At 45.1% G+C, this 25,475-nt stretch overlaps 1 protein-coding gene and 1 long non-coding RNA gene across 3 annotated transcripts in view; one reads left to right on the top strand and one right to left on the bottom strand.

The window, feature by feature from the left end:
- The window catches only part of sorcs3a (sortilin related VPS10 domain containing receptor 3a), a 357,551-nt gene that overhangs the window by 37,840 nt on the left and 294,236 nt on the right, over nucleotides 1-25,475 (bottom strand). For both annotated transcript variants that reach the window (XM_049721519.2, XM_049721518.2), the window contains exons 17-18: nucleotides 23,652-23,765; nucleotides 15,679-15,850 (exon numbers count right to left, since the gene is read on the bottom strand). In XM_049721519.2, the coding sequence (XP_049577476.1) occupies nucleotides 15,679-15,850; nucleotides 23,652-23,765 (286 nt within the window). The remainder of the gene's footprint in view (nucleotides 1-15,678; nucleotides 15,851-23,651; nucleotides 23,766-25,475) is intronic.
- Nucleotides 1-25,475, top strand: part of LOC137840309 (uncharacterized) — a 112,946-nt gene that overhangs the window by 55,937 nt on the left and 31,534 nt on the right. The gene's annotated exons all lie outside the window — the stretch shown is intronic.

The following is a 25,475-nucleotide window of genomic DNA, read 5'->3' as shown; positions in this document are numbered from 1 at the left end:
CATATTTATTTTTGCCCAAGTGTCTGAATGATGAGGATTCTTTACCGTTCATAAGAGTCTTTCTCAAATTTGCATTGTCCTTTTCTCTATTTTTGTCCTTTTGATCAAGTTTCTGATATTGTAATGAAGTATTTTTATCTAGGGTACCGGCCTTCCTAATATAAGCAGATACAGTCATTTCATCATGTTGACACTGGTATTGTTTGTCCAATTAACTCTTCATTGTTTTTTTTAGGGCCTTCAGATCCGCATACATCTTTATTTCAGCGTGTAGGAATCTCCACACCGGAGGGCTTCCTTCTGATTCAGATTAACGAGCAAATTACTCATGTGATTGTTAAACACTTCGATGTTGGAGGCTGTGGATCTGTATACACACTACTGTTTATTGTCTTTTGACATACTGATCTCAATTGATAGACATTCTAATACATTTTCTACCACCAATGACATGCAATCTAATGTTTCACAGCTGCTGCTGCCTTCAATATAGAGCACAACTCCTCCTATAGATTTGTTGTTTCTGCTACTATGGACATATTTAGGGCCCTGAACTCGCTACCCCCTTCTGCGTAGCGTGCGGCACTGTTGCGCTATTTTCGGGAATGTCTGCTGTACGCGCACTTGCTCCTTTTTTTTTCTGCTCCTCTTATTTATTTATTTATTGTTGTGTTATTTATTCATTATTTATTCAGCACGCTTTTGTTATACTTGTTTACTTGTTTGTCTGTTGTGAGCCATGTCTTGTCACCGTGGGATAGGGGGGAACGAAATTTCGGTTTCTTTGTGTGTCTTTGGCATGTGGAGAAATTGACAATAAAGCTGACTTTGACTTTGATATTTGTATCCTTCAAGGTGGACCCCACCCTTCATATCATCTTTAGTCCAACTTTCTGATTAGCACACTAATGTTAAAAGGTTTATCCAATGTCAATAGATAATCCTGAATCTTTCCAAAGTTGGCATTTAAACTCCTGCTGTTAAATCGAATTATGGGCAGCTTTCCTTCCAAATCGATGCAGTTGTTGAACTGATCCTTAAGTAGTATCCACATTTATCTTGATCAATGTCTTCATTAATTTTGAATGGTGATTTATTTCCAAGTTTAAGTTGTCATAACATGCTCATCAGTTCTTGCAATTCACTTTGTGACAATTTGATTGTAGCATGAACTGGGCTCATGGATTTTTTTCATAGGGCTTGACATACCTCAATTTGCAAAATCTTCCATCTCCTCTGGCGCTCTGATCTGAAACAGTCTGTTATTCTTTTTAAATGATCGGTTTGGCTTTACATAGATTTTGCAGCTTACAGTCCAAGACCTTGGAAGATTCCCTTCCTTTTTCGGTTGTCGGGCTCGCGAAGCAATGGATGCATTATGTTTCTCGTTAATATAAACATATGATCCCTTTTCCATATTTCAATGAAGGAATGTACTTTCTGCTTGTGAAGCTCAGTAGTATGGCACGGTCGTCACTGACTCATCCTCCAGAAACTCCTCTCTTAGGAAGCGGGTGGCAAACATTTCAAAGCTCCAGTGTTATGTCTTTTGTTGTTAAAAACTCCAATGCTTGCTGTTCCATGGATCGGTTCTCCACCTCATCCATATTGCTTTGATGTCTCATTGACACGGTGTTGTTTCTAGGTGAGATCTTGAGACCAATGATACATCATTGATCTTGTTAGGGTTTTTCAGATTATCCTTATCGTATGATTATGTTGGAATGCAACCGGTAATAAATAACCTACCTTGTCCCATCCTCCACAAGGTCCTAAAACATCCCCTGATATGTTTTGACTAGAGCACAAGGGCTTCCTATTCAACCTACTCTTACCCCCACTCTGTTTTTCTTAATAAATATGCCATTGCAGGAGGGAGAGTTTTTAGACTTCATTCCTTCAACGAGTGAACTCTCCACCTGCAGGTGTCTAAAAGAACTTGCTTGTCTACCGTGTGGTTCTTGCAAAATAAGTTGGAGTGAGCAAATCTCTAACATTTTGGTGCCGAAACCCGGGACCCCTCATACCCGCTATCTGTCTGACGAAGGACGTGCTGCATTGTTGACAAGCCAGCGTCCACTAGGAGGACCTGGAGGAGAAAGTCCTGGGAAGAGAATTCTTCGCTGGGCCAGCATCTTAGGTCTGCCTTCGTCTGACAGAGGTGGATTGACGGGACCCGGCAGTGCAACGAACCAGGGGACAAGTAAGTTAAAGGCCTGAAGTTGTGTGATTGTGTTGTGAAACGCGTAAAATGCAGAGGTGCACGAGAGCCAGCTTGGGTTCAAGTCCCAGTGGAATGAACAGGCTAAGAAAAGCAGAGCTTCTTTTTTGTTCATCGAAGAGGTGCGTAGACTCTTCTTTGTCTGTTCTTCCGAGCTGAGGGATCTGGCTTGGGTTAGAGTCCCAGTGGAAGGAACGTACTAAGAAACACAAAGCTTCTTTTTTGTTAATCAAAGAAGGGCATAGATTTTTCTTTGTATGTTTTTCCAAGCCAAAGAACAGCTTGGGTTCAAGTCCCAGTGGAAGAAACGGGCTAAGAAAAACAGAGCTTCTTTTTCTTAATTGAAGAAGGGCGTAGATTTTTTCTTTTGTCCGTTTTTCCAAAGCTGTTTGGGAGGGTTTTACACCCATCCCTGGATAGGCCTAAAAAAGCGCTGGAGTTTGTGTGATTGAGTGTGTGACTGGTAGGATAAATTGACTAAAAAGCAGTTCTAGCGTTTATCCACGGCAATAAAACAGGCTAGTAACCTGTTGAAAGGTCAATTTAAACCTGCATTGAGGATCCTCAAAGAAAAAAAAAAAAAATGAAAAAAAAATTGTAAAACCTTAAACTACTAAAATTAAGATGGGAAATAAGAACGGTAAATCTCTTGCTCTGCTCTTCTTTGAAACGAGAAGTTCATGGCAAGTAGATTTCTTAATTGTATGCAATAGATGCTGAAGTGGAAGAAAATTTATGGAGTACAAGGAAATTTGAAATGTGGAAGAAGTGGTAGAAGTGCTAGAGTGTGGTTGAAATCTTCACAAAGAGATGAGAACGAATTCAAGAGACAAAAGCTAGAAAGATGAAAACTGATGCGGTCACAAGTGTTTGTCAGACCAGGAGACAATAAGGCCCCTGTGAGCAGGTGCAAGGCCGCAGCTCAAGCCGCGGCTCAAGCAAGGGGCAAGAGGAGTTTCCGGTCCTATGCAAATCATGTATCGAAATTTAAAAGATCTGAAACCTCTCCCATATGACAGCAAAACATGTCATTGTCAGGTTATCAAAAATCTTTTTAGATTGTTAGAGCCCCTGTCCACACAAGAAGTATGACAATGCTGTTTGTAGGCCCAATTACAAATGAATAGGGATGAAATTGTGTTACACTGAAGTTAAAATATGCAAATCAAGTGGTAAAGAAATGCAACTTGCTTCTAGAAGATAAATAAATAAAATTAGAATGTGCTGTCCTCGTGTGCATGGGAGGGACCAGCTCATGATCGACCACAGGAAATGGCCAGCCTGTGACGAATCATTGTTGCTGAGACCTACCTTCCGCACGCGAGAGCTGTGCATGTGTGTGCGTATGTGTTAAGTTGATGAAGGTTGGCTAAACTTTTAGTAGAAAGAAATTTGCTAGACTGTTGTCTAATCAATTTACACCGCAGAACAGAAACAATTTTGACAGATAAAAATAAAAGAAAAAGAGAGAAATCTGTTTGCGAGCAGAAACTAATCCACACTAGTGCATGTTAGTGTCAAGCCCTCATGAGAAATTCGGAGTAAACAAAACAACAGAACATGCTTTCAGGAATTGGGAGAAGCTAAATTGTGAATTTAAGATTTTGCAATGCTACATTTAATAGGAATAATTGATTGGTTGTGCTATAAGATTATACAAAATTCTAAATGCAAGCTAAATCTGAGAGACTGAGTTCTTCAAATAAAAAAAAAAAAAAAAAAATCAGATTAATTTGCCAGTTGTTTGTTTTAGTTTTTTTTGAATTGGTGGATTGTTCTACCAGGAAACTTGAGTTGAAAATGATATATGAATGTTGTGTGGTGAGCTTGGATGAAATGGGACCAATGTGACTCCTTTTGGAGACTGTGTGAGATGCATATGATAAGCATTGATGAATGATTGCCCGAATGAAAGGTTGAATGGTTGAAGTCGTTGGCGACTACTATAGAAAACTAGTAGAGCGACTTTGATGAAAGAGTGATTTTGAGCAGGTTGAATGCTAAAAAGAAAAACGTAGCTTTTGGATTGATAGTTAACTAGAGAAAAAACTGGAGAACCAGTAACACATGTAGAAGATGTGTGAACTGAGAAATTAAGAAGCGTTTTGGAAAGAAAGTCAAATTAAAAGATGATGAAATCATATGTAGTAATACAACACTTTACTACATATGGATTCTCTAAATCATACAATTGAGTAAAATAAAACATACGTTTTGATTCGTATTCAAATTTCTAAGATTCTTGTGATAAACAAAGAGAAAACGATTGAAAAGTAACTAAAGAAACTACAAGAAAGTGAAAATGTCTAATCATTTGCTAGCTGAGTCACTCCCCATTCGGGGAGGGCATCCATTTACTTGCTAAGCTAGTTGTCAAAACAGTCCAATTGCCACGAAAAGTAGCTATGTGCACGTGTGCAGTACACACACACACACACGAGACTGATAAGGTGTCAAGAGGTAACAAGCTTGCAGACAGAACCACAAAGCTGCAGCGCAAAAGACACTTCAAATTTTATACACACAAGAAGCAGATTAGATCACTGAAACATTTTTAAAGATGTGCAGCGACAAAGTCCATAGAGTGAAATTCAATTATGGACGAAAAGAGGGGCAAGATTAGAGAATGGCATCTATAAATGACCTACCCCACCAAAGAACCTATGCTAATGGTGAGCAATATTGAGCCATGGTGCGTGTCACATGGCTCAAGAGGAGGGATAGTGGGGCCGATCAGTCAGCTTTATACAACATATGGATTTGATTCATATTCAAAACATTTTCAAAACAAAACAATTTTTTTTTTTTTTTTGTAGAGCTTGTTTCAACAAAAACAAAAACACTGAATGCCTCCAATTTAAAAGATCAATTTGACCTTTGCAGGATGATCTGCTGTGTCGGATCTGGACTGCCATGAAAGTATGATGTTTATATGTGTACTTTGTCAACAACCTCTGTAGATGTTAAAGAATGGGATGAATATCTAGAATGAATGTGGATAATTTGTTTCAGGTAACTAACTATAAGAGTAACTGAAAAAAGAAACAATTGATTGCTTATGGCAAAATAAGCTGCAAAGAAAAAAAAATGAATATGTCATATGTATGGATTTGCGACCGATTATTTATATTGTACCGTTGCCATTGACCAAAGATTGTGTGAAATCTGTCACCTCTACTGGATTGTGTGACAGAGCAGTCTATATAATATCCATTGAGAGAAAAAAGAAAAAAAAGAAGCCATTGCTTTTAGAGAATGTAGTCAAGCGAAATTGTATATACATCAACATGCCAAGATCTGGGAAAAAAGCTGGTAAAAACCAAAATATCTTTAAATTTGAGAGGCGACGATGATTTGACCGAAATTGATGCAATTGGAGTACCTAGAGGAGTTCCTGATTAATAAGAATTAAATGACCAAATTGCAGCGGGATGGGAGTCCTCCACTTGCTGCTGGTGAACGATGAACAAGAACGTAGACAGGATAAATTACATCCATTACAACATGCGGAAATTGGGCAAACGGACACAAGCGGGGCTCGAGGCAGGGCATAAACAGCTAGCCACGCCTTCCCTAATGTCGATCCAGAACCACAATGCTCATGATATGTTGTTGTCTGAGAAAGGAGGCGTCTGTGCAATGTTTGGAGAACAATGCTGCGCCTTCATCCCCAACAACACCGCCCCTGATGGGAGCCTGACGGATTGCAGGCCTGCGATCCCTCAAAACGAGGATGAAAGAGCACTACAAGTGGATGAATGCTTTTGGGGAAGTATAACGCCACTGTGTCCTCAATTTTACCATCAGTTTCAGTGTTGCTGCTATGCTCACCTTGTATGGATGTTGCATACCGTGTCTTCGTGCTCTGTTTAATTGTCTCGCCACTACAGTAATATCGCCCATGGAGGACGAGATTGCTCAGATATACCTAATGTCTGAGCGGCAACATGATGATGTTGATGGCAAAATTCCTGCATCTGTGTTACCAGACTTTTCCCAGATCCATGGGATTTTGAATGATGACATTGCAACGTTTATCCTTTGGTGTAAACATATTTGTCCTCATGAATGTGATCCGATGACTGAGAGTCGAGAAAAGGGGTTGTTTACGGTGATGTGTGAATTTCAGCAAATATGTGATAAACAGTGGGGAAATGTCAGGATAATTAGTTTTGTAGAAGCGCTGGCCGGCCTGAACCGGAGGTCTCATACCTTCGCTCAAGGCCAACACATCTGCCAGGTTTTAGGGAGTTCTTATACTCCCTTCCTTGTCTTATCTGTGAAAGGCCCTCACTATTTATGAACAGAACACCTTTGTTCTTTGTCTAGCTAAAGAGAAGTTCTTTATCTATTATGCCTTGTAGTTTCTATTTACGAATTGTTGTTGACCGGGACAGTTTTTAAGTTATCCCATATTTACTCAATGTTTGGTTAAGTAGACTTCATGCAAGTTATCTCACATCTGCTTAGCGTTTGTTGGAGTGTATGCACGAGAGGTATCTGATGATTTACTCATCATTATTATTGTGTGAAACGTAGCAGGAAAGTCTAGAGCATTGTTTTACAGGGACACGGCATCCAGGAGTTGGATATCAACACCGTGCTGTCACAGTCAAAGATGCTGACCCTTACCGCCCTGGACTTGCAGACAGTGCTTGTGATCAGCTATTCTGGGCAAATCTCAATGTGACTGTTAGAGGATGAACAATACCACAAGTGGCCTACACAGAGAGACCAGCTGGAGTGAATTACACGTTACATCCAAGGTTTATCCGATGCTGCCCGCCAACTGGACAGGAGTGTGTGCAACAGTGTGGGTGACAGACCACACCTACAGGATACGACATCATCAGCTGACAGAAGCACACAACTCTTCTGGACGTCGACGCAGGGCAGTTGCAACCTTCGACCCTCATGACCCTGTCTGGGGTGCAAACGTTCCAGACGACCATAAAGTATGGTCCGTCGGAGACAAAGTTGTCCTTGCACTCTTTCCTCAGATTGGTGTTGGGAAACTATCGCTCTTCATCGAGACACTGAACTATCGTTTTCTATCCTTTGTGAATCTCTCACTGCAAATCAACGATGAACAAAATAGAGAGATTCAGGCTATTAGACTGATGGTCTTGCAAAACAGGATGGTTCTGGACTTGTTGACGGCAGCACAAGGTGGTGTGTGCCACATCATTGGGACTTCCTGTTGCACATACATACCAGGAGAAAATGACACCCACATCAACAACGCCGTGAATTCACTGAAGAACTTACAGCAAGCCATGTCTAATGACAAGGTCCCACATCAGTTTGATTTCTTTTCGTGGCTATTCTCTGGCAACTGGTGGCAACTGCTTTTGAAATTGCCGTCTCCTGTGCTTGTTGTGCTGGTGGTGTTGTGCTTGTTTACGTCCTGCGTCATCCCATGTTTGAAGTCTGCTGTGTCGAAGTTTGTGTCCTCTACTGTAGCCCAAGTTTATATACAACTTCTTAGAGATGACGGATGTCATGACGATAATGAAACATGGATTGCGTAGATGCTGTTCTGTTGAGCACGTTTTACAGAAACATGATGATTTGACCATCGAAAATGCTTCGCAAGTGATGGATACAATGATGTACTGTTTCTGTGTTTTTGTTTTGTTTTTTATTGATAGCATTCTGGTCGTCTTAGGCAAAGGGACTATGTAAGAATTTTCCTGCTAATAACATCTGGCCGGCAGGTTTTTCGCTTACACAATAAGTTTGATCTTGGGGTATTGAGGTAATGCCTCATCTTCACTGGAAAGTGTTGCTATCATTGTTTGTTGTTTTTTATTTTTACTATTCTTCTTTCTTCATTATACATGTATATATGTTTTTTACTTGTCTTTGTTGTTTGGGGTGGCATAATCATATGATAAAACAGGAGGGAGATGTTAGGGTTTTTCAGATTATCCTTATCGTATGATTATGTTGGAATGCAACCGGTAATAAATAACCTACCTTGTCCCATCCTCCACAAGGTCCTAAAACATCCCCTGATATGTTTTGACTAGAGCACAAGGGCTTCCTATTCAACCTACTCTTACCCCCACTCTGTTTTTCTTAATAAATACGCCATTGCAGGAGGGAGAGTTTTTAGACTTCATTCCTTCAACGAGTGAACTCTCCACCTGCAGGTGTCTAAAAGAACTTGCTTGTCTACCGTGTGGTTCTTGCAAAATAAGTTGGAGTGAGCAAATCTCTAACAGATCTCATTCTCGTGATCAAGCTCTTTTTTGATCAGCTGATCATTCTTGGCATTCTTATTTAGGAGGTATTGTATCTCCTTCATCCTAGCTTCTATCCCCATCATGATTACTTCCAGAGCATTCGTAAGTGGATCAAGAGCTTTTGGGTCTGTTTTCGATTTCTTTCAGTCACCTGCCACCGCTAATGCGAAGTGCACCCCCAATCTCAAGCGGAGGAGGAAGGCTCCTGCTCTGCTCCCGGACATCAGCCCTCTGGAGGGGGAAACTCAGCAGCCATCACTCAACCTCACTCTGGCAACACCAGGCTGTGAACGCCATCTGATACCATTGCGCGCGGTTCTGATTCTAAGACTCCACTGCGCGCGGTTCTGACTCCAAACGCTGTTTGTGGTTCTGACTCCCCGCACGCCGCCTGCGGTTTTAACTCTGTGTGCTGTCGCCTGTGGTTCTGACTCTGTGACTGCCGCTGCCTGCATTTCTGACACTGCGACTGCTGTTGTTCGCAGTTCTGAATATACAACTACCACAGATCCGCCTCCAGATCCTGCTCACGCTTCGTCGGGTCGAGACCTGTGGACGCCATCTGACTTCGTTTCGGTGGGTTGAGACTTGCAGCCGCCATTTGTCCTCGTCCCGGCGGTACGAGGGCTGTGGTCGAGCCCATCCCCCATCTGGCGTCCAAGACACCCACCTGACCGGTCGTGTCACGCGCTTTTCATTTAGCGTCCAGTTCGCCCACCGGACAGACTTTGCCGAGAGTTGCTTGTCGGGCATCAGGTTTGTCCACCCGATGGGCTCTGCTGTTCGAATGCTTGGCACTCGGGCCGACCGCCGGATTGCTCGTTTCGGGTGGCGTCTTGCCCTTTGGTGGACTTAGGGGCTAAACTTTATTTTATATAAATTATTTCATGATGATAGATAAGATAAATATAAGATAAATGAAATGCCTTTAAGGAATTAAAGATGTGTTCAAATCATAATCATTAAAGATTTGCCATATTCGCCTAAAACACTGGCTACCGAGCTGCCCCCAAATACAGCAACAGAAAAAAAACATCATGACATGAGTAATAACAGACATAAATGTACTACATGTGTTCAGTAATAATTTGGTCAAAAATATCCCACCATTATTCTGTTATTAGACTGCTGATCATCAAAGTGGGTGTGCATGCATGAGTGCAGGACTCTAAACATGCAGCATCCTATCATATGCTGAGCCACCCCCCTCCCCCATCTGGGGCTTTCTGACCATCTCACCGTTTTGCTTTTGCCCGCATACAGACAATTGGTAAAGGCATCCAGGCCGGTTCGGAGGCAGGTTCGAGTGTGGCCTGAGGGTGCCTCCGATGCACTTCGTGACTGCTTCGACACCACTGACTGGGACTTGTTTAAGCAGGCAGCCACCTACAACGATTGGACGGACATAGAGGAGTATACTGACTCTGTTACCTCTTACATCACGAAGTGCATCGATGATGTGACTTGCTCGAAATCCGTCGTCACTCGCGCGAACTGGAAGCCGTGGCTGACGGGGGCTGTCCTCAGACTATTGAGGGCCAGGGACAAGGCTTTCAGAGCGGGGGATGAGGCTGGCTTGAGGACAGCGAGGGCCGACTTGTCCCGAGGCATCAAAGAAGCGAAGAAGGCGTTCTCGTGCAAGGTCTCCACCCACTTCAAGGACAGCAAGTACGCACGTAGCCTTTGGCGGGGCATTCAGACCATCACGGACTACAAGCCCACGCCGAGGAGCTGTGAGGGCGACGTCCGTCTGCTAAACGATCTGAACCGCTTCTTTGCTCGCTTCGACGCCCAGAACAGCACTTGCCCGCTGAAGACCACTCCCCCCCCCACACACGAGCAGCCCCTGCGCCTCTCTGCCGACGGTGTGAGGAGGGCGCTTGCCGCTATTGACACCCGTAAGGCGGCGGGCCCTGACAACATCCCGGGTCGAGCGCTGAAGGACTGCGCTGGGGAGCTGTCGGGTGTCTTCACGGACATCTTTAACGTTTCCCTGCAGCAGGCCATCGTCCCCTCGTGTTTCAAGGCTACCACCATCGTTCCTGTGCCGAAGAAACCTGCACCGTCCTGCTTCAATGACTACCGCCCTGTGGCACTGACGCCCATCATCATGAAGTGCTTTGAGCGGCTGGTCATGGAGCACATCAAGTCCGTTCTCCCCCCACCATTGACCCTTTCCAGTTTGCGTACCGTGCCAAGCGCTCCTCTGAGGATGCCATCTCCTCTGCCCTCCACTCGGCCCTCACCCACCTGGAGAGAAAGGACTCATATGTGAGGTTGCTGTTTGTGGACTTCAGCTCTGCCTTCAACACCATTGTGCCGCAGCTCAGTACCTCTCTCTGCAACTGGAAACTGGACTTCCTCTGTCAGAGGCCTCAGGTGGTGCGTGTTGGCGACAAAATATCCGCCAGCATCACGCTGAGCACGGGGGGCCCCCCAGGGCTGCGTGCTCAGTCCATTGCTCTTCACCCTGCTGACGCATGACTGCACTGCGACCTACAGCGACAACCGCATCGTGAAGTTTGCTGACGACACGACTCTGGTGGGTCTCATCACGAAGGGCGACGAGACTCGGTACAGGTCGGAAGTTGACCTTCTGACCACGTGGTGCAGGGACAACAACCTCCTGCTGAACGTCAATAAGACCAAGGAAATCATTGTTGACTTCCGGAAGGGTCACACAACACACCTGCCGCTGATCATTGACGGTGCTGTGGTGGAGAGGGTGAGCTGCACCAAGTTCCTGGGGGTGCACATCAGTGAGGACCTCTCCTGGTCCGCAAACACCTCGTCACTGGTAAAGAAAGCTCAGCGCCGCCTGTACTTCCTGCGGAAGCTCAGGCGTGCATGTGCTCCTCAGGCAGTCCTGTCTACATTCTACCGTGGCACCATTGAGAGCGTCCTCACCAGTTGCATCGCTGTCTGGGGTGGTAACTGCACTGAACAGAACTTGAAGGCCCTGCAGCGCATAGTGAATACGGCTGGTAAGATTATTGGTGCTTCGCTCCCCTCCCTGAAGGACATTTACACCTCCCATCTCGCCCGCAAGGCAACCTCGATTGCCAGAGATGTGAGTCACCCGGCTCACTCTTTGTTTGACCTTCTGCCCTCTGGGAAGAGGTACAGGAGCCTGCGCTCCCGCACCATTCAGCTTCTTTCTCCAGGCTGTTAGAGCCCTGAACTCGCTACCCCCTTCTGCGTAGCGTGCGGCACTGTTGCGCTATTTTCGGGAATGTCTGCTGTACGCGCACTTGCTCCTTTTTTTTCTGCTCCTCTTATTTATTTATTTATTTATTGTTGTGTTATTTATTCATTATTTATTCAGCACGCTTTTGTTATACTTGTTTACTTGTTTGTCTGTTGTGAGCCATGTCTTGTCACCGTGGGATAGGGGGGAACGCAATTTCGGTTTCTTTGTGTGTCTTTGGCATGTGGAGAAATTGACAATAAAGCTGACTTTGACTTTGACTTTGATATGATTTATGCATAGTGTATGTCTTCAACCACATTTATACGTTCGTCTGGGATTCACATCTGGCACTATGCAATGATCTGCACGCAGAAAGATGGTATGAGTGAGTATGTGTGTGTATGTGTGTCCTGTGTGAGTCTTTCCATGCGTGAAGATGAAGAGGTTTGGTTGACTGTTCTGGGGATATTGTCAATGCCTAAAAAATTATGTGAAAAATATATGGCACTGCAGATATTACTAAGAACTGGAATGAGATGGCATGCAAACAGGTGTGGTGCCTCTGATGTCACTTATCTCCACTTTGTCCACAGTGTGTCCAAGCTTTGCTCTATATGTGGACGTTCAGTAAACATTGCAAAACCGACCAATATCTCTCTAAATATCCTTCAGGTGTTTGTCTGTATGCTGGTATGTGTGACTGTAGGCCAACATCTGCCAATGTGTGTCAAACCTACATGATCAGATCACATTTAAAGCTGTAAATGGTGTGAAGTCAGGATTTATTTTAAAATGCTCCTTATTCCCCTTGCCTCAACTTTCTTGTCTTTTCTTTAGGTATTGCCTCACTGCAGTCTTTAGTTTTAGCCGATATTCCTTCCATTCATTGGCTAACCTTATATTTGCTTGGCCAGTCAAGATGTCACTCATTATCATGTAATATTGTCCCTATACTAGGCATTGGTTAGTGTAATTACTTTTCTTATTATTTAATAGACAGCCCCAAATGTGTTATAAGGTGTTACAGCTACCGCTGTTGTGAAATGTATTGTATTGCATTATCTTCTCTTTCAGAGACTGCTGATGAGCTGATCATTTAATAAGATGTGTTGAACGAGGGAGAAATGTAAAACACAGGCAGGACAGCAGTCATCGAGGTCCAGAGCTAGACATGCCTGTTCAAATTTATTGATGTGGCAGGCCAACTGATATGAGCTATGACTGTCTTTCCTGAACGTGTAAAAATGCATGCAGCTAAAATGACCAGCTATAGCGGGCACGCACGCGAGTGCACTCGTGCACGCACACGCACACACACACGCACACACAGACACATACACACGCACGCACACACACACATATACACACATTTATCAAAGTCACAGTTGAATGCAAATACATCACATTCTAACTGCTATTGTGACTGTGAATGGATCGTTAGCATGTTCACTGAACATTTTCTTTAGGGAAGATTACAGTCAATCTTACTTCTGAATAAATCCCAAGTGTAGGTGGTGCGCAGAACACAGAACAGGCAAACAATAGTAAGTAACAAAGTGTTTCAAAATGTGCCAGAACCCCATAGGAATTAACAGAGCGGGACCAACTGCTGCATGATCGTAATCACTCTGAAGAGGCTTTAGAAGACTAAATGGCATATTTTATCTTGCATACACCTTGTCCATCAATGCATTCGCCTTGTTCAGCAAGAACTAAATGTCCTTTAAATAATATCCAGCAGCATGCTGTGGAGCCATTTTTTTCCGTTGTATAGGTTTGTGTGTGAACCAAATCAAATGTTTGGAATAGTGAGGCAAATTTGCTGTGGACTGAAAATATTTGGCTTTGACATCTAAAGATATATTCTAAACGAGAGCTCGGACCATTTTTATTATTTCCAGTTATTTGCAGCTGTAGTTGATACATTAGGGAAGATAGAATGATGACATTATTTTCAACAAAAGGTGTGCACATATGTATATTTGGGACAGATACAGGCTATTACAAAACATTAAAGTGAATCATAATTAATTGGTTAAAAAAAATTGTAAACCACATAATCCCCAGTCTTTTAGATAGAGGTCAGGGCCCCACAATCCTGAATAGGATGATGGAAGGCTGGAGCGCATTCCAGTACATGTTGAGATTTCCAAAAGGGCAGTCACTTGTGTTAATTTTGTTACCAAAAACTACAGGAATCTATTTTCATCTATACACATTTTTCAACAGCCCAGTATGTAAAATTTAACGACAGTAAGAGTTTAGAAGGGTCTTTCCTACAGCATTCATTACTTTATGCTGGAACTCTATGGAATTCTATGTTTATTAATTGTGTTTACACCGAGCTGCTGCTTCATTCATCTCACAAAGTGTTAGTAAATGGACAGAATCAAAATATGTACGTACATAGACACAAAACAATCCACAAATACTGTACTTTTCTTTCAATATGAATGTAAATCCGGTTCAAGATGGCGGCGCGTGCACACGCAGCGGCCACTCTCTGTCCCGTTCGGTGTTTTGTGAGTGTCTACTGAGTGTTTGTCCGGCAGTTTTGTGTATGTTCGTCTCGTGTGATATGTCGTGCTAGTAGTGCGGCGGGCATGTTCTGCTCAACATCGGCGGAAGTGGGTTTTATGGCGTTCTGGACTTTGGTGCGGAGAGATTAAGGGCGCTCGGACTGCTTCGTCATGGAGCGGCGCCGGACTGGCCTGCTCTTCCTCCCCCGGTTGGACTGCGTCGTGAGCTCGGACTGCTCCGTCCTGGAGCATTGTTGGGATGCGTCGGCAGCGGGTCTGCGAGGCAGCGGAAGAGGGGCCAGCGCGGAGACGTCAGGCCAGGCTTGCGGCCAACCCAGCTCGCACAGCCGTGCCTTCCATTCTCCTGGCGTACGTTCGTTCGCGGGACGACAAGATAGGTTGCGTTCGCCTGATAGGATCCACGAACCTGACAGTGCGTGCCTGTTGTGTGCTCGTGTTCACAGTGGCCTGGTTGACTGTCATCTTTCCGGACTCTGCTGTGCATCGGGAGCGGCTAGCGTGCTATCACTCTTATTGTTCATCTTCTTGTTTTATTTTTCCTGTGTCGTTTACTTGTATGTACGTTGTGAACTCTGTCTTTGACTTTGACTTTGAAATCAACAACAAAATGGACCCTGGAAGAAGATGGACAATGAAAATATCTACAGCCTGAATGCAATAAAAAGACTGAGCTGATCTGAAAATCCGTTGGGATTTGTTTAAATACTGGACTATAAAAAAGGCATGATCTGTTTTTTGGTGTTTAGATCTGAATTTGGTATTGCCTTGTGCTGTCTTGTGCTTTTGATTCCTCATAGAAACTTCTTTGTCTTCTTGTTCTTTTGATTTTTTTTCCACGAGAAAGCACTCCTGCCTTGTCTCCCTGCTTCCTGCACTTGGGTACTCAACTCCACGCAAACTTTGACAAATTTAGTTTTCATGGGAATATTTAAGCCATGTTATCAATGTAAATAACATGGTATAATTCCTGCTTTTTCGTGCTTGTGCCTGTCTGATTTAATAGTTCATTGACAGATATGATTGTATCTTAAATTGTTTGTTGCATTGTTCAAATCTTCAGGAACTCTTTTTTTTTTTTTAACAGTTACACTTTCCAGCGTCCTGCCTGCGGGACAGCTGCTTTGTATTGAGTTTGGCCAGGGAACTGGCGCAACCTGAGGGCTACTTGCCCAGTCATGTGATACATTGTTCAAAAAATGAGTTTCTTGAGATTTGCATAATGCCCAACATTTCAAGGTACGGTCATATTGACAGGCTCAGTAAGTACTTAAATGAGGCGCAATCACAAAGAAACAAGAATGGTAAGCGGTCATCAAAGTCAGCAGTCAAGCTAAATGTATTTTTCTGTCAAGGCATAAGGGATATAAATCAGAGATGGTCTAATCCTGTGATTCATAACAGCTTGGAGTACAGCAATCCAAAGAAACATGCTCTTCAACAGCTAAACATCTATTATGTGTTGGTGTCGTGTGTTCTCACCTCATCTAGATGAACCAGGAACGTGACATTAGTGCTCAGATTGGCAGCCAGTTTTCCATCTTTTGTGGTCAGCAAAAGTCCCTTTGGAGGTTTCTTAGGGCATTGCTGCTTTCGAGCTGTGTACATTTCTTTAACTCCTTTAGTGCAGTTATTTAAAACCACTTTACGGTACCTTCACAAAGACACACAAGTTTAAATTCAGTTGTGTTTTTGACACACTTGCATGCAGTCTTGAAAAACATCTGGGTCATTCTGTTTGGACTGAATAGTGTTGCACTATGGAAAGAAGGCATTTAGAGCACTACGAGAATACAAAGGTGTTGGAGAGCAACTATGCTGGGAAGCTCCTAGACCAGGGGTGGGCAAACTTTTTGACTTGCGGGCCCAATTGGGTTCTAAATTTTGACCGAGGGACCGAACCAGGAGCAGATGGATATAGTGTTTATGTGAAGTAAAAGGAATGACATGTAAAGGTCATTGCATAAAAGGTTTTTACTTTAAGTAGGTAGGCATGGATAATAAAAAAAAAACGCTTTTTGAAAACAAATGCATTTATTAACAGCATTAAAAAAATATTTTACCCAAAAACTACTATCAGTTATTAACAGCATTAAAAAAATATTTTACCCAAAAACTACTATCAGTGATTCTCATTAAATATGACACTGTTATTGTGACTAATATTTCCATCATTTCAGCGCCTGCAGGTCAGATTTATGAAAGATGTTTATCTAATGAGGCGAAATCACTTCAAACGGCAAACATTCTGACCAAATACATCATCTTGAAGAATCAGTGAAATAATATGTACATCTAAATAAAGTAATAAAGAAATCAATAGTATTTTTGGTCTCCCTTTTTTGCTAGTGCATCATGGTCTGGAGTAAAATAGTGTTGTGGTAATTCTTAGGATAGAGCCGAGGTGTTGGTCTGTTAACCGAGATCTGTGACGGGCTTTGTTGACGTTCATGTGGACGAACGTCAGCTCACACATGTAGGTGGAGCCAAATTGTCCAGTCTTTTTTAACATTTGGCACTCAGTGTCAAGCTTTCTTTTGCTCGGGACACTCATTTTAATGGAAGGATTCCAGGGGAAGGTTTGTAGGTGGCATTAGCGTAAAACTGTATCTGAAAGCTTAGCGCGCGAATAACGAGAATGCTAACGTCACAGCCCACACTCGAAATTCAGCACTGATGGAAATAGAGCGCGAAGTGCGCGGGGTCCCTACTACTTCGTACGTACACGCAATTGTGAGTGTGCACCGACCTTTCTGACACGGCTTCCGGGAGTAAATGCGCGGGTGGGTGCTTTCCCATCTACTGGGGAAACATAGTAATTGCAGAGAAAATGACCCAAAAAATGTTTAATAAAAAAATAAATAAATAAAAAAAATCTGATTTTGCAGGCCGGATTAAACGGCGCTGCGGGCCGGATGTGGCCAGCTGGCCGTAGTTTGCTCATATCTGTCCTAGACCATCACTACTTTATATGGACAACTCAATGTACAATCAGTACTGATTTTCTTTTCACGGTGATTATTCAAATCCCTTTACTGAATCTCATAGATCATTGTTAGCTGTTTAAAAAACGATTGAGTGAGTTGATGAATGAGTTTTTTGGAAGTAAAGTGGTGTTTTAAAAAATTGAATTGTACATTTTTGGATGTGCATTAAATTATTATTCAGTTATGGCCCCTTGTTTATATAGCAACACGATAACAGCATGGATGTTGGTCTCATGGTGTGTGCTGTTTGGTGGATCGTTTTCCAAGGTTCAACTTACCGGTTCTACTAAGGTTCTTCTTATATTATTAATATATAAAAGGTTGTACATACATATATATATATATATATATATATATATGCAAACTCCACACACCACACTGTGAGGCGGACAGGCAGTTCGGTGGCGCACTGGGTGGCACGTCCGCCTCACAGTTAGGAGGGTGTGTGGAGTTTGCATGTTCTCCCCGGGCCCGCGTGGCTTTTCTCCGGGCACTCCGGTTTCCTCCCACATTGGAAAAACATGCTTGGTAGGCCGATTGAGCACTCCAAATTGTCCCTGGGTATGAGTGCGAGTGCAAATGGTTGTTTGTCTCTGTGTGCCCTGCGATTGGCTGGCAACCGGTTCAGGGTGTCCCCCGCCTACTGTCCGTTGACGGCTGGGATAGGCTCCAGCACACCCACGACCCCCGTGGGGACTAAGCGGTTCGGAAAATGGATGGATGGATGTTATTGGTACAATTTTTCAGAACTTAAGTATAAGTACCCCTCCGTGAGTCGTCACCTTATCGTTGTGGAGGCGTTTGTGTGCCCCTATGATCCTAGGACCCATGTTGTCTGGGGCTTTATGTCCCTGGTTTGCCCATGGCAAACGGGTCCTAGGTGAGGGGCCTGACAAAGCACGGCTTACAAGCCCCTTATGATGAATAAAATAAATGGATTGCGTTTTCCCTCGCCCGGACGCGGGTCACCTGGGCCCCCCTCTGGAGCCAGGCCTGGAGGCGGGGCTCGAAGGCGAGCGTCTGGTGGCCGGGCCTTCACCCATGGGGCCCGGCCGGGCACAGCCCGAAAAGGAAAAGTGGGTCCCCCTTCCCATGGGCTCACCACCTGTGAGAGGGGCCAAAGGGGTCGGGTGCAGTGTAAGCTGGGCGGCGGCCAAAGGCAGGGACCTTGGCGGTCTTATCCCCGGCCGCAGAAGCTGGCTCTTGGGACATGGAATGTCACCTCTCTTGCTGGAAAGGAGCCCGAGCTGGTGTGCGAGGCAGAAAAGTTCGGACTAGACATAGTCGGACTTGCCTCCACGCACAGTTTGGGTTCCGGTACAAGCCCTCTCGAGAGGGGTTGGACTCTCTTTCACTCTGGAGTTGCCCACGGTGAGAGGCGTCGAGCAGGTGTGGGTATACTTGTTGCCCCCCGGCTGGGCGCCTGCACATTGGGTTCACCCCGGTGAACGAAAGGGTAGCCTCCCTCCGCCTTCGGGTCGGAGGACGGGTCCTGACTGTTGTTTGTGTCTATGCACCAAACGGCAGCTCAGAGTACCCACCCTTCTTGGGGTCTCTGGAGGAAGTGCTGGAGAGCGCTCCTTCTGGGGACTCCATCGTTCTACTGGGTGACTTCAATGCACACGTGGGCAATGACAGTGAGACCTGGAAGGGCGTGATTGGGAGGAACGCCCCCCCCGATCTGAACCCGAGCGGTGTTCTATTATTGGACTTCTGTGCTCGACATGGATTTTCTATAATGAACACCATGTTCAAACATAAGGGTGTCCATGTGTGCACTTGGCACCAGGACACCCAAGGCCGCAGTTCGATGATCGGCTTTGTAGTTGTGTCATCGGATTTGCGGCCGCATGTTTTGGACACTCGGGCGAAGAGAGGGTCAGAGCTGTCAACTGATCACCACTTGGTGGTGGGTTGGCTCCGATGGTGGGGGAAGATGGCGGTCCAACCTGGCAGACCCAAACGCTCTGTGAGGGTCTGCTGGGAACGTCTGGCAGAATCCCCTGTCAGGAAGCGCTTCAACTCCCACCTCCGGCAGAGCTTTTCCCACGTCCCGGGGGAGGCGGGGGACATTGAGTCCCAGTGGACCATGTTCCGCGCCTCCATTGTTGAGGCGGCCGACCGGAGCTGTGACCGTAAGGTCGTTGGTGCCTGTCGTGGCGGCAATCCCCGAACCCGCGGGTGGACACCGGCGGTAAGGGATGCCATCAAGCTGAAGAAGTAGTCCTATTGGGCCGTTTTGGCCTGCGGGACTCCGGAGGCAGCTGACAGGTACTGGATGGCGAGGCGGAACGCGGCTTCGGCGGTTGCTGAGCCAAAAACCTGGGTGTGGGAGGAGTTTGGCGGGGCCATAGAGAATGACTTCCGGACGGCTTCGAGGAAATTCTGGTCCACCATCCGGCATCTCGGGAGGGGGAAGCAGTGCAACGTCAACTCTGTTTACAGTGGGGATGGCGTGCTGCTGACCTCGACTCGGGACGTCGTGAGTCGGTGGGGGGAATACATCGAAGACCTCCTCAATTCCATCTACACTTCCTCCATTGTGGAAGCAGAGCCTGGGGACTCTGAGGCAGACTCTCCAATCTCTGCGGTCGAAGTCACTGAGGTAGTTAAAAAACTCCTCGGTGGCATGGCCCCAGGGGTGGATGAGATCCGCCCGGAGTTCTTAAGGGCTCTGGATGTTGTGGGGCTGTCATGGCTGACACACCTCTCCAACATTGCGTGGACATCGGGGACAGTACCTCTGGATGGGCAGTGGGGTGGTGGTTCCCCTCTTTAAGAAGGAGGACCAATTACAATTACATGTAATTAATGTTCCAATTACAGGGGAATCACACTCCTCAGCCTCCCTGGTAAGGTCTATTCAGGGGTGCTGGAGAGGAGGGTTTGTCGGGAGGTCGAACCTCGGATTCAGGAGGAGTAGTGTGGCTTTCGTCCTGGCCATGGAACAGTGGAGCAGCTCTACACCCTCAGCAGGATCCTCGAGGGTGCATGGGAGTTCGCCCAACCAGTCCACATGTGTTTTGTGGACTTGGAGAAGGCGTTCGACCGTGTCCCTCGGGAGGTTCTGTGGAGGGTGCTTCGGGAGTACGGGGTGCCGAGCCAACTGATAAGGGTGGTTCGGTCCCTGTATCACTGATGCCAGAGTTTGGTCCGCATTTCCGGCAGTAAGTCGGATTCGTTCCCAGTGAGGGTTGGACTCCGCCAAGGCTGCCCTTTCATCGATTCTGTTCATAATTTCTATGGACAGAATTTCTAGGCGCAGCCGAGGCGTTGAGGGGGTCCGGTTTGGGGACCTCAGCATTGCATCTGTGGTTTTTGCAGACGACGTGGTGCTGTTGGCTTCTTCAGGCCGTGATCTCCAGCTCTCACTGGAGCAGTTCGTAGCCGAGTGTGAAGCGGTCGGGATGAGGGTCAGCACCTCCAAATCCGAGTCCATGGTCCTCGATCGAAAAAGGGTGGACTGCCCTCTCTGGATCGGGGATGAGATCCTGCCCCAAGTGGAGGAGTTTAAGTATCTTGGGGTCTTGTTCACGAGTGAGGGGAGGATGGAGCGTGAGATCGACAGGCGGATTGGTGCAGCGTCGGCAGTGATGCGGACTCTGTACCAGTCCATCGTGGTAAAGAGAGAGCTGAGCCAAAAGGCAAACCTCTCAATTTACTGGTCGATTTACGCTCCTACGCTCACCTATGGACACGAGCTATGGGTCATGACCAAAAGAACGAGATCATGGAGACAAGCGGCCGAAATGAGTTTTCTCCGCCGGATGTCCGGGCTCTTCCTTAGAGATAGGGTGAGAAGCTCGGTCATCCGGGAGAGACTCGGAGTAGAGTCGATACTCCTCCACGTTGAGAGGAGCCAGATGAGGTGGCTCGGGCATCTCATCAGGATGCCTCCTGGACGCCTCCCTGGGGAGGTGTTCCGGGCATGTCCCACCGGTAGGAGACCCCGGGGACGACCCAGGACGCGCTGGAGAGACTATGTCTCTCAGCTGGCCTGGGAACGCCTTGGGATCCCCCGGGATGAGCTGGATGAAGTGGCTGGGGAGAGGGAAGTCTGGGAGTCCCTCCTGAAGCTGCTGCCCCCGCGACCTGACCCCGGATAAGCGGAAGAAGATGGATGGATGGATGGATGGATGGATGGATGGATGGATGGATGGATGGATGGATGGATGGATGGATGGATGGATGGATGGATGGATGGATGAGTACTCATAATTAAAAGGAAGTGCAAAACGTGTATAAAAATAACCAACAGCATACCAGAAAAATATAACCAGCCTACCTTTTGGGCTAAACTGCAGCACATGGCTTTATCAATAACACAAGACAGTCATTTATTGCCATCGGAATCTTCTCCCTGTGCACTAAAACCATCAAAGTCCTCTTCTTCAGTGTCGGAAACAAAAAGGCTCAGGGTGGCTTCGTCATCCACTCTCCCAGTCTCTCCTTCCTTGTAGCTCTCAAAACCAAAGAACTCTTTGTTGTCAGTGTCCGGATCACACATCCTCTGAGGGGCCATGGTCCTCCTCTTCATCATGCAGCAGTTCAGCCCTTCGAAATCCATTGATGATGGTGGATGGTTTGATACTTATCCACGCAGTCACGATCCACTGGCAGACTTGGGCAAAACTTGCTTTTCCCATGCACTCAGTTTTTGTGAATGATTTATTGCCGCTCGTCATCCATGCCTCCCACTGAACGCGTAATGCTACTTTAAAAGTATGATTAACAGTGATATCGAGTGGCTGCAGTTGCTTCATTGTGCTTCCAGGAATCACAGCGGGAATTGAGTTTGTGCTCTTAATGGCTACTTTCACAGAATCTGTGTTATGGGCACTCTTGCTGTCCAAAATGAGAAATGCTTTTTTGGGGGCAAAAGAAACCCTCAGGTCGCTTCCCATAGCATTCTTTCAGCCACTCCTTCATTACGCTTTCCATCACCCACACTTTCTTGTTGACTTTAACAGAGATGCCTCTCGGGATCTCTTCTCTTGGCATTGTCATCCGCTTAAAAATCACCATTGCTGGAGGTTTAAACCCGGATGCTGTGCTGCCCAGTACAGAAGTGAAATCTGTTCTCTCATGACCAGTGGTTCTCACCGTGATGGATCATTCACTTTTGCTTGTTAACAGTTCTTGTGAGAGGGAAGTCGAATGTCAAAGGCACTTCATCCATATTGATGTCATCTGGTCCGATGGAATACTTGTTTATCATTGATCTTGTGAATTCCGAAAGTTTGTAATTTTTTCTTTGTCGTTGCTAAGGAGTTGCTGACACACAGTCGACCGCGCCTTGATGGATAGCGCTTTTCGTTTCATAAATCTGTGACACTAGGATGGCCCGGGCGGCTCGGTGGCGCACTGGGTAGCACGTCTGCCTCACAGTTAGGAGGGTGCGGGTTCGATTCCACCTCCGGCCCTCCCTGTGTGGAGTTTGCATGTTCTCCCCGGGCCCGCGTGGGTTTTCTCCGGGCGCTCCGGTTTCCTCCCACATTCCAAAAACATGCTTGGTAGGCCGATTGAAGACTCCAAATTGTCCCTAGGTGTGAGTGTGAGTGTGAATGGTTGTCTGTCTCTGTGTGCCCTGCGATTGGCTGGCAACCGGTTCAGGGTCCCCCGCCTACTGCCCGATGACGGCTGGGATAGGCTCCAGCACGCCCGTGACCCCTGTGGGGACTAAGCGGTTCAGAAAATGGATGGATGGATGGATGGATGGACTAGGATGGCCCACCTTTGAAATCTTCTATCTTCATCTCTGTGGCGACTATTTTGGCTTTCAGTCAGATCTGGACAGTTGAAAAACCTCAGCCGTTTGCTTTCTGTGTTCACCCAGTCTTCAAGAAAGTTTTCAAGTTTGGGCCATCTGCTTTTATTACCTGTGAAAGTTTTTGTCGTCTCTTTGGACTAAGCCAGTTTTTCGCGCTGGCGTGCGTCTCCAAGGTCTCACCACTGATTCATTTATACCAATGGTACGTGTAACAGCTCTATTACCTTCCTTAAGAGCCGAATTGACTGCCTTTAACTTAAAACCTGCCTCATATGAATTTGTTTTTTCGGCCATAGTGATGATTTGTGAATCAAAGCTTCTTTTCTTCAGTAATGTCTATCTTCCGCTTGCTTTGTCTCTCGTTCGCGCCAATTTTACAGCACTATTTGCCTGGTGGACGAACGTGTGATGAACACACCATTCTTTGGTCCAATGATCGTGCGTCTGGTCACATATCCCTCCGCCAAGCATATCAGTCCACAACAGCGGTCCACAACATTTTTACAAACGAGTGTATAAGTACAACAGACATCACAAAAATCACAAAAACATCCATAGACACGTCGCACCGGACTACAAGCTGCAGGGTTCAAAGCTTGTGCAAAAAGTAGTGGTGTATAGTCCGGAAAATACAGTTGTTTTCCAAGGTTCTACTTAGAGCAAACAATATGAAGATAAGTTAATCACACCATTCTCACCCTGTGCTGTTGAGATAGTTCTGCCCAAGACTGCAGCTTTTGGAGGTTGCAGAGGGATTGAACCAAAAAGAGGGCCTGCAGTTCCCATTGCTGTGGGGCTCATATCCATAGTCACTGTCAGACAAAGTGCAGAGTATACAAGGGACATAATCAATATCAACACACAAAAGGATAGATTGTAATCTGGTTTCCATTTAGCAGCAATTGATGAACACTCTTGAACAGATTCACACCATTATTAAGTATTGATTTGAGCTACGATTGTCAAATATGCCCCCATATATGGAATTACATAAGAGCATACATCTAGAGAGGATTATGTCTCAGTAGGAGTATAGTCTCTTCCATGGCTACTTAACACGGTTTCCTTGTCACAAAACAATTCAAGAATTCACATAACCTATTGACCCTGACCATGTAATTGATTTAGAAATTAAACCAAACCAGGATGGATTCACAAAGGTCCTGAATTCCCTGAATCAAACTTCCATATCACCCATGCATGCAAATGTTCCATAAAGCATGAAACATGGCGACCACCACAAAAAGGAAGCAAAACTTCACAGAGGGAGAACATTGACAAAATTATATGGACCTCGATAAATGACACTTTGACTATATATATATATATTGTGGCCCTTTAAGATTTGTACACACACTGTACAAAAACCAAAACCAATTTAATATATGTTATATTAATTAGGATTAAAACTAAAATGAAAATAAGATTACTACAGTTGGCACACAATAATGACATATGTTCCCTGATCCAGTAAACTGTGAAATCTTTGGGCTGTTTTGGTGTGTGCTTAAGCCTCTTCAAAGTCCTTCTCTGCACTCCTGGCACCTTTTAGATAAGAAGCACTTTCAGGGCTGACATAATTTACAAAAAGCTTTTATCAACGATCAATTCACAATTGTAGGTAAAAAAAACAACATCTTTAATCTGGCCTTTAATAATTCTATTACACAAGGCTAATTATTCGTAGGATGCTTTCTTTATTAATACAGGCTCATTTGTACGTTTATGTAGTCAATTAGAGTATTTTATTACTAGTCAAATTAGGATGCAAAATACTGGATACTAGACTGTTAAACAAGGTATTCAATGTCCAGACTGATGCACATTATTGCTTTTTTTGTGTACAAATTTTCTCTTGCAAATTGAGCAATGCACAAAGAGCATCATACACTACTGTTTTGTCTGATAATTTCTTAATAAAATTTGAAATTTTAGTTCCTTGTCAAAGACAAGAGAGCAATCAGAATTATAGCAGCTGTAATTTTAACTCCATGACTGCAACTGCGCTATCTGAGTTACTGTTGCCGGCAACCGCCATATTTCCCGCATACAGCGGCTCTATTGATAATCTTACAAATGAATTCAATGCGACATTATTAAAAGCCATCGACTCTGTGGCGCCGCTACGTCTGAAAACTCGCCGTAGATGGCCAACTCCGTGGTTCACAGATGAAACACGTACGCTTAAGCAATTATGTAGAAAGCATGAGCGCAGATGGCGTTTAACCAAACTTGAGGTTTTCCATCAGGCATGGAAGGACAGCCTCCTGAAATATAAAGATGCGCTTATCTTAGCAAAAACTCGTTATTTTTCGCAAGTCATTAATCTCAATAAAAACACTCCTAAATACCTATTTGATACAGTGGCAAAGCTAACACTGCGCCAGCCGACCCCCGATAGCTCCTTCCACTCAGCTGACGAGTTTATGAATTTTTTTTTTTTTGAGTCCATTAGGGACGAGATCAAGAATACCATTCCAATCGCTCCGCCAGTTACTAGCGCTGGGGATCATGCAATAACC

Source organism: Syngnathus scovelli, chromosome 5 (assembly GCF_024217435.2).
Source record: "Syngnathus scovelli strain Florida chromosome 5, RoL_Ssco_1.2, whole genome shotgun sequence".
NCBI classification, from domain to species: domain Eukaryota; kingdom Metazoa; phylum Chordata; class Actinopteri; order Syngnathiformes; family Syngnathidae; genus Syngnathus; species Syngnathus scovelli.
Note: the sequence above shows the minus strand (reverse complement) of the source record. Positions and strands in the feature narration are given on the sequence as shown.